The 9,273-nt window shown below is 55.7% G+C and overlaps 2 protein-coding genes across 2 annotated transcripts in view; one reads left to right on the top strand and one right to left on the bottom strand.

Moving 5' to 3' along the window:
- Window positions 1-331: 331 nt before the first annotated feature.
- GCC1 (GRIP and coiled-coil domain containing 1) lies at window positions 332-5,100 on the bottom strand. The gene is made up of 2 exons (XM_042833168.1): window positions 3,943-5,100; window positions 332-2,677 (listed from the first exon to the last, which is right to left on the bottom strand). The coding sequence occupies exons 1-2, from the start codon at window positions 4,987-4,989 to the stop codon at window positions 1,370-1,372; spliced, it is 2,355 nt and encodes a 784-aa protein (XP_042689102.1). The 5' UTR covers window positions 4,990-5,100; the 3' UTR covers window positions 332-1,369.
- A 487-nt stretch (window positions 5,101-5,587) lies between these two features.
- The window catches only part of LOC122168109 (ADP-ribosylation factor 5), a 5,188-nt gene continuing 1,502 nt past the window's right edge, over window positions 5,588-9,273 (top strand). The window contains exons 1-4 of the mRNA XM_042833169.1: window positions 5,588-5,694; window positions 7,587-7,667; window positions 8,047-8,156; window positions 8,343-8,414. Coding sequence (XP_042689103.1) covers window positions 5,628-5,694; window positions 7,587-7,667; window positions 8,047-8,156; window positions 8,343-8,414 — 330 coding nt within the window. The 5' untranslated portion in view covers window positions 5,588-5,627. The remainder of the gene's footprint in view (window positions 5,695-7,586; window positions 7,668-8,046; window positions 8,157-8,342; window positions 8,415-9,273) is intronic.

The following is a 9,273-nucleotide window of genomic DNA, read 5'->3' on the forward strand; positions in this document are numbered from 1 at the left end:
CACTGTTTCTCCGTGGCGGTGCTGGTATCGTGCGTTAAATGACTCAATCCTTGCTCATTCCTGGTGGTGGGGGAGTCACAGTGGCCACCAAACAGGTGGCACTGCTGTGGGCTGGGTGTCCTCCCAGCTCAAGCTGCTCAGGGCCCCATCTGCAGCCTCAGGCACCTCCAAGGATGGGGCATCCAGATTGCCTCTGGATGAAGGATGACCTCCCCATCTAACTTCAGTCTCCTCTCTTTCAACTTACAGCCATTTCCCCCCTCCTTGTCCCAGCACCCTGCTCACCACTCAAACCATGGGTTCCCAAACAGCAGCCAAGTTAAGCATCAAATACGTACATATTCAAGTTTATTTTGGAGGGTGATGGCCGAATAAAGAGAGAAGAGGGAGAAATGTGCAGGAAGGGCTGAGAGATGGAGGGGAGTCAGGAGGGGGGCTGTGAGAGAGCAGAGGGAGGAACTGTGCTGTGAGAGCTCCAAGGAGCTGACAGCAGCATGAGGACCCTCCTCTGGCAGCTCCGGTGCTGCAGGGCCGCCCCTTTCCCTGTTGGGTGAGGAAACACTGAGCTGTGGCTTCTGCTGCTCCCACAGACTCTTCCCACCGTGCCTGTCCACACCCAACACACAGACCTGGCTTTGCCCTCACAACCTGGTGTAAAACACATGTGCAGATGTCTTCCCCAAGTCAGGGCTGAGCAGCTCGGAGCCAGCTGCTCCAGGCTCGCATTGAACTGATGCAATAACCTCAAGGTCTATCAGCAGTGCTTACTGCATCCCACAGACTCAGCGGTGAGACCAGGAAGCACGGTGTTCCCTGAGCTGCCACCTTCTGCCCCTCACCTCTGCTTCTTCCACCCCCACGAGACCATGCCTTGCTCCCAGGGCGCTGCAGAACATCCTGCAGGTCAGCAAAACTCCCCAACTTGGCTCACAAACGTCAGCTGAGCTGTCAGTGCTGACTTCAGCCTTCCCTCATCTCTGTGCAGGGTCTGGCAGCTGAGGTCTCTGCCCTAACAGAACCAGAGGGGAAGCACTGCTTGCTCCGGTGCAGCTGCAGGGCTCAGAGCATCCTCCCTGGGAAACACAGGGAAGCAGGGAGGGAGTTCCTGGTCTGTCCAAGAGAGTCCCAACTTGATTATTCTTTACAAATAATCGAGTTCCAGCTCAGAGCAGGAGAACGATGCGATCCTACCAGAGGGGTTGGCACAATTCTGCTTTAAATCTGTGCTGACAGCACCCGCTCAAAGCACAGCTCTGTGCTGAGAGCTCCCTGCTCTGCTGATGCTGGAGATGAGCTGCCCCACACGGCAGGAGAGCTGAGCAGAAAGGTTGTTCCCAGACACAGGCAGTGAGGGATAACCACAACCGCCTCATCTCTTCCCCGACAGCCACCAGCTGCTGTGTGCTGACTGCTTTCTGACAGCCTGCTTCTCCTCTGGGCTGAAGTGCAGAATAGTCAATATGGCAGTGAGAGTCTGCTGGCGGCCGAGGGAATCCGGCAGCGTCAAAAACTTATAGACGATGTTCTTCAGGTACTCCAGGTTGGCTCCTTCTCTGCTCTTATCTCTGAAGTTCTTCTGGATTTCGTTCTGAAGTGCCGACACCTCTTCCCGGTGCCTCTCTTCCTCCACCAAGACTTTCTCCTGCAGCTGGTGAACCTGCATTTCCAGCTTGTGCTTCTGCTTCCTCAGCGCGACGATCTCCACCTCCTTGCGGGCCAGCTGCTCCGCATACAGGATGAAGGTGGGCTCTGCGTTGGTGGAGAGGTGCAGAGCCTGGGGGAGGATCTCTGTGGAGCCGTTAGCCGGGGGATCAGCGCTCGCAGCGTCAGTCCCTGGTGCCATGTAGTTCTTGGAGCCCTGGAGCCCGGTGTAAGGCAACATGACGGATCTCAGCTGCTCCAGTTCTTGGTCCTTTTCGGCCAGCACCGCCAGCGCCCGGTCCCTCTGCTTGTGCATCTCTTCTTCCAGCCTCAGCGCCCGTTCCCTGTACTCCAACTGGCAGCGCTCCAGCTCCTGCCTGTGCAGCTGCTGCAGCTGGGAGAACTCTTGCTTCTTGGCTTCCATGTCCAGCTGGTGCTGCTTCTCCACCTCCTCGGAGGACAGCTGAAGCACCACGTATTTCTCCTTCAGGTCAGCAAGCTGCTCCTGAGCTTCCTCCAGTTCTTTGGCCAGATTGCCATCTTTGGCTGACTTGTTCTTGAGAACAACTTGCGCCCTCATCTTGTACCTTTCAAACTCTTCCTTCAGCTGCTTCAGCTCCTGCTGATAGTACAAAGCTGTGGCCTTCTCACCATCCCCGGCCTCAGTGCCCTTTGGCAGCTCCAGCTCACACAGCTTCTCAATGTCCAGCGTGGGCTGACTCTTCTTTGCTGCCGCCTGCAGCAGCTTCTTCAGCTTCTCCATCTTATCCTTGAGAACGTTCACATCCAGATTGGCTTCTTCCACGCTCACATCAGCAGGGGATCGGCTGGAGGCCGCGATGGCCAGGGTTTTGTTCTCCTGGTCCAGCTGCACGATACGGTCCTTCAGCTTCTGGATGATCATTTGGTCCTTCTGCTTGGCCTTCTCGTAGGTGCCCAGCAGCCCTGACACCTCGGAGACCTGTCCCTCCAGGTCAGCCACGCGCTGCTCCTCCATCTGGGCGTGCTGCCGGAGCTGCTCCTCTGCCTGTGCAGTCTGAGCAAAGAAAGCACAGAGCTCTGCAATTACAAAGGCCTTCATTCTGCTCTAAACAACCCCAAGCAAGAGCAGGGACACTCTTTCTCCTAATTTTCCAAACAACCCCCCACCCCCACAACTCTCTCATGCCCATCTTTAAAACAGAGACTCAAGGATGAAAGAAACTGAATGCATTTCCCTATTTGTTCCCTGCTCCACAGAGCTGCTGTTAGCAGCATTATCTGCATCGCTGGAGGCGTGCACAGGGCATGAAGCAGAACACCTCACAATCTGCAATGGGATTTTTTTTAAAGCGTGTGCCCTAAAGCTTTCCTACACCTAAGTGCAATTTGCCTAAACGCTACGCTCTGGTGCACCAATATCAACGTAATTCAGTGGTTTCTGAGTAGCTGCAGCAAACACCTGGAGCTCACAGCTTCTATCACAAGATCACAAGAGCAAGTGGAATGGTGGCACCGCTCGTCAGTCCTCACTGTGAGCCAAAACAGGGCTGGGATCGGCTCATCCTCAGCCCTGTCCTACAGAAGATGCTGGATATCACTTCCACAACAAGGTCGATCGCATGCCGTCACCCCAAAGCTGCTAAATAGAGGTTTCAGATTAGAAAGCTGAAAACTTGTTCCAGTCCGTGGGGAAATGAGGATCCCACGCTGGAGTACTTCCAGCTGCCAACTCGGTGATCGGCAGCAAAGCCCTCCAGCCCTCTGCCTCACAGCCTGCAGTGACAGCTTCCTCCTTCCCACTGCATCCCTCCTCCCAGCAAGATGTGCAACCCAGCACCTCGCACAGCAGGCTGCCCTTATCGCCCCCCTGCCTCACCGCTCACTGATTACAGTTCCACCCAGGGGGAGGTGGAAGTTATCTCCCTTTAAGAGGTACTGAACTGTACCTTGCATGGCATTTACAGAGGTGAGAGCACACTCATTGCCACAGCGGGTCGGAGCATTGGTCTCTCCTCCCAAATCCAGCTGCTGCTCAGAGCCAAGTGATGCTGCAGAAGACACTCACTACGTAACTCCCACACCCAGTGGTCACCACCTGTGGTTAACTTATACACTGCATCACTAACAGCTTTTATTTTCCTCAGGAAATATCATCCCATCGAATGAAGCTATGGTATTTCCTCCTATCTGAAATCTCTTGGACTTTGTGACATGAGGCAAAGAGGGAGAATTTGGGCTCCTCCAGCCTCAAACCCTGCTCCAGCTGCTGCCACGGTGCCCCCTACTGCAGGCTGCTCTAGGGCTCAATCAGGGAATTACCTTCCTCATCTCCTGCAGCAGCTGCGCTTGGAAGTGGTTCTTAAGGTTGACCATCTCCTCCTGCAGGTCCTGTACCCGGGGGTCTGGCTTCTTTCTCTCCTCCTGAACAGCCTGCAGCTCTCTCTTCAGGTCCTCCACCTCCTGGCTCAGCTGCTTGATCTGCAGCTCGTAGCCCTCCGCACGGTCAGCCATGCACACCCGTCCTGCCAGCACCTCCCTGGTCTCCTCCAGCTTCAGCTCTGCGTCCTGCCTCAACGCCCTCTCGCTCTGCAGCAGCTTCTGCAGCTCTCTCAGCATAACAGCGTGGTCGCTCTGCTCCTGGGCTCGGTCGTGCTGCTGCGTGATCAGACGGGCTTTGGTCTCAGCGAGCTGCTCCTGGACAGACCTCAGCTCCGCCTCCAACCTTTCGGTCTCATCCTCTGCTTTTTTAACAGCGTCATCCAGGTCCTGCTTCATCTTCTTCTTGTCAGCTTGGTACGAGGCTTCCATGCGGGACTTTTCCTGCGTGACCGTTGACAGAGCGCTGGTCAAGGTGGCCAGCTGGGTCTTCAGCTGAAGCACCCTCCTATCAGCCTCGCTGGCAGCACAGCCCACGTCCCCGCTGCTCGTGCTGACACCGCTCTCCGAACCATTTGTCTCTTCTGCTTTAAGAGAGGGTGCAGCTGCTGCGGGTTTCTCCTCCTCAGCGCCCTGCTCGCCCTTTGCACTGGCCAAGCTGGCCGTCGTGTCAGCGCTGGTCGCCGTCCCCATGCTGTCCTCACTGTGAACCGAGCTCTTATCATCAGTGGGATCAGCAGGAGAAGAGCAGGAGGCAGCCACGCGCGCAGGCTGAGCACCACTCAGGCCCACATCAGCCTCGTGAGATGCCGACAACACCTTCAAGCTGGCTTCTAAGGCTTCCTTCTCATTGATGAGGCTCTTGTAGGCGATCACCACGTCCTTCAGCCGAGCCTGGTAATTCAGAAGCTGCTTCTTCTGCGATTCAATGGTTTCCAGAAGTTCTTTCTTACTTGGGCCACCTCCGAAGTTCATGCCAAACTTCTCCATGGCTCTATGAAGGGAGCCGGGCCCTGGGGTGCCCGCAGAGCAGGAGGGGGAGCCCAAGGGCTGCGCTGTCAGGGAGGGCCGGGCCGGGGGGCTGGCAGGCGGCGGTTTCGGGCCTCCCCTTCGGACCTGGCCACGGCAGGCCGCAGCCTTCGGCCGAACCACCGGGTCGGGTGCTGGCACCCAGCGCGCAGGCGCAGACCCCAACCATCTACTTCCGCCTCGCTTAACCACTTCCGCCCGCCGCGTAACTACTTCCGCCCGCCGCCAGCGCCCAGTGAGCATGCGGGCTTTAAGTCTCGCCCCAGAGCGGGTTAAAAAAAGGGCGCTGCGCATGCGCAAAAAGAACAGCTCGGGGAGAGGCGTAGGTGCGGCTGCCAATCAGGTGTCAGAGCGGAGCAGGGCGAGCCGAGGGGCGGGGCTAAAAGCGTTGGCCGGTAGTACACGGTGCCGCGGCAATAGGAGGAGCCCGGTGATTGGAGGCGTGGCTAGTTGTGGGCGTGGTTAGAGGTATGGGCGGGGCTTGAGGAGGGGGCGGAGCCTTTGGCGCCGCGGAGCGCGGAGGCGTTGGGGTCGCAGCGCGGCCGCCCCGGCGCGGCCATCCCGGCCATCCCGGCCCTCCGGTCCGTCCCGCCGCCGCAATGGGCCTCACCGTGTCTGCCATCTTCTCCCGCATCTTCGGCAAGAAACAGATGCGGATCCTGATGGGTGAGAGCGGGGGTGGGGGCGGGGAGAGAGATGGAGGTGACAATGGGAATGGGGAGAATGGGGGGTGGGGGTGGGATGGGATGGGAGGAAGATGAAGGTGAGGATGAAGATGGGATGGGGATACAGATGGGAATGAGATGGGGATGGGATGGGATGGGGATGGGATGGAGATGGAGATGGAGATGGGGATGGGATGGGGATGGGATGGAGATGGAGATGGGGATGGGTTGGGTATAGGATGGGATGGGATGGGATGGGATGGGATGGGATGGGATGGGATGGGATGGGGTGGGATGGGATGGGATGGGATGGGATGGGGTGGGATGGGGTGGGATGAGGAAGAGGATGGGGATGGGGATGGGATGTGAATGGAATGGGAAGGGATGAGAGGAAGATGAGAGTGAGGATGAAATGGGATGGGGATAGGAATGGGAATGGGGATGAAGGGGAAGACAGGATGAGGATGCAGGTGAAGATGGGATAGGGATAAAGATGAGGATGAGGATGGGAGGAAGATGAGGATGGGAGGAAGATGAGGATAGGAAGAAGATGAGGGTGAAGACAAAGATGGGATGGAGATGGGGATGGGATGGGTATGGGAATGAAGGTAAGGTTGAAGAGGAAGACAGGATGAGGATGTAGGTAAAGATGAAGATGGGATATGGATGGAGACAAGGATGAGATGGAGATGGGTTTGGGGATGGGGATGGGGATGGGGATGTAGATGAAGATGGGATGGGAATGAGAATGAAGATGCAATGACAATGAGAATGAAGATGAAGATGGGGCGGTGTTGAATAGATGAGGATGAAGAGGCAGATGGGATGAGGATGTGGATGACAATGAAGGTGGGATAGGGATGGGGATGAAGATGAGGATGAGGATGAGATGGGGATGGGGTTGGGGAAGGGAATGTAGGTGAAGATGGGATGGGAATAGGGTTGAAGATAAGGATGAAGAGGAAGAGGGGATGGGGATGTAATGGGTGAAGAGAAAGATGGGATAGGGATGGGGTTAAGATGAGAAAGAGGATGAGGATGGGATGGAGATGGGGTTGGGGATTGGGATGGGGATGGGGATGGGATGGGGATGAGAATGGAGATGGGATGGGGATGAAGATGGAGTGAAGATGAGTGTGAGGATGAATATGTGATGGAAATGGGGTTGGGAATGGGAATGGGGATGGGAATGAGGATGAAGATGGAATGGGGATGGGATGAAGATGGGGATGAAGATGAAAGTGAGACAGAGATGGAGATGGGATGGAAGATAAGGATGAAGAGGAAGACAAGACGAGGGTATGGGTGAAGATGAGGATGGGATAGGGATGAAAATAAGGACGAGGATGAGGATGGGATGGGGATGAAGGTGGGATGGGGATGAGAATGAAGATGGAATGACAATAAGAATGAGAATGGAGGTGAGATGGAGATGGGGGTGTAGATAAGGATGAAGAGGAAAATAAGGTGAGGATGGGGATGAAGATGAAGATGGGATAAGGATGGGGATGAGATGAGGATGAGGATGAGATGGAGGTGGGGTTGGGGATGGGGATGAGAGTGAGGACTGAATGGCGATGAGAATGAAGATGAAGATGGGGTGGGGTTGAATAGACGAGGATGAAGAGGTAGATGGGATGAGGATGTGGGTGAAGATGGGATGAGGATGAGGGTGAAGATGGGATGAAGACGAGAATGAGGATGAAAATGAGATGAGAGTGGTGTTGAAGATGGCGATGAAGATGGGATGAAGATGCAGATGGGGATGGGGGTGAAGATGAGGGTGGAATGAAGATGAGGATGAAGATGAGTGAAGGAAATGGGGAAGGAAACGAGGATGGAAATGGGGCCAGTGCAGGGAGCGGTGCCGGTGACGCCATGTCTCCATTGCAGTGGGGTTGGACGCTGCTGGCAAAACCACCATCCTGTACAAGCTGAAGCTGGGAGAGATCGTCACCACCATCCCCACCATTGGTGAGCGCCCAGCGCTGTGCAGGGCCCCTCTCAACGGGCACCCACAGCCCAAACTGCTGCCAGAGGGCACCAGCATTGGGTTGGCAGCGATGCTTTGGGCAGAGCATTGCTCTGCTGGGACATGGCTGGGCTCTGGTGCTCCTCAGGGGGTTGGGGACGTAGGGGGTCATAGTGGGGGTCACAGCATGGATGCTCCTGGGGCAATTGACTGGGTCTGGTTGAAGGTGCTGGGTGAGGGCTTCGGAGTAGGGGATGCTCAGAATCCCTCCTGGTGCTTTTTGGAGATGGTCAACCCGTGGGTGAGGATGCTCCTAGGGGGATGCAGCCACGCACTCAGCCCCCACCGCGGTGCTCCCCACCTGTCCCCACATCCCTCCAGGGTTCAACGTGGAGACGGTGGAGTACAAGAACATCTGCTTCACGGTGTGGGATGTAGGAGGCCAGGACAAGATCCGGCCCCTCTGGAGGCACTACTTCCAGAACACACAGGTAAGTGGCACAGCACCGGTTCCAACCATCCGGATGGGACCACAAGGATGTACCCGTGGGGAAAGAAGGCTCTGAAATAAGAAAGTCCTTTGGTGGGACAGTGGGGGCGACACCCTCCCACAGTGCTGGGGGTGTTTGCGCTGCGTGTCAAAGCCCATGCCTGCTGCAGACTGGCTTTTCCCATAGGGTCTCATCTTTGTGGTGGACAGCAACGACCGGGAAAGGGTGCAGGAGTCTGCGGAGGAGCTGCAGAAGATGGTGAGAGGGGTGGGGGGACACCTGCTCTGGTGGTGGGATTGGCCCTGGGGACAAAGAGCTGTCCCCAAATTGGGGCTCCCTGGCCGTGGGGCTCGAAGGTCAGACTGCAGCAATCAGGAGCAATTGCAAAGGGGAAAACCAGCCGAGAAGACAGTGGGGTTTTGCATGCTGGGGAGCATGCTGTGCTGTCGTGCTGCTCCATCCCCGTTGGCGGTGCAGGGCTGGGAGGTCACCGAGCCCCATGGACAAGGAGGGAGCAATTTGCTGGAAGGGAGTTGCTTAGGTTCAGGATGATGCCCAATTTGGCCCTAGATTTCTGATTGAGTGGTTGATGTGTGAAGCATCACGATGGTGGGCGTGCAGGTATTGCACCTCCCAACCCATCTGGTCATGTTGAAATGGGACCTCTTAGAAAATATGGCCTGGAGAGAATGCTTGTGGCTAGATTAGTGAATGCTGCAGTTAATTAAAGCAACATAATTGTGTTTTGCAAAGCTTAATCGGAGAAAATGCTTTTGGCAGAAGGGTGGAAAAGCACTGACTCGGGGTAACAGGACACCTCATCTGTTCCAACAGTGTTCATCACATCCCTATAGGTCTCTTCCAACCCAAACCATGCTGTGATGCTATGAAGGTCACTTCCAAACCAAACCATTCTATCACTCCATGAATGTCCTTTCCAACCCCAAACATTCTATCACTCCATGAAGGTCCTTTCCAACCCCAAACATTGTATGACTCCATGAAAAGTCCCCTCTAACCCAAACTATTCTTTAATTCCATGAAGTTCCTTTCCAACCCAAACCATTCTATGACTTCATGAAGGTCTCTTCCAACCCAAACCATTCTGTGACTTCAT

Source organism: Centrocercus urophasianus, unplaced genomic scaffold, assembly GCF_019232065.1.
Source record: "Centrocercus urophasianus isolate 14NV4802_14NV808 unplaced genomic scaffold, USGS_Curo_1.0 seq_405, whole genome shotgun sequence".
In the NCBI taxonomy this organism is placed as follows: Eukaryota; Metazoa; Chordata; class Aves; order Galliformes; family Phasianidae; genus Centrocercus; species Centrocercus urophasianus.

Bases quoted from the DNA above. Each gene is read 5' to 3' on its own strand.
- GCC1 (XM_042833168.1), bottom strand. From the start codon at position 4,989: ATGGAGAAGTTTGGCATGAACTTCGGAGGTGGCCCAAGTAAGAAAGAA. The intron at 2,678-3,942 runs GTAATTCCCTGA...TTCTTTGCTCAG, and splicing joins TGCTGCAGGAGATGAGGAAG to ACTGCACAGGCAGAGGAGCA.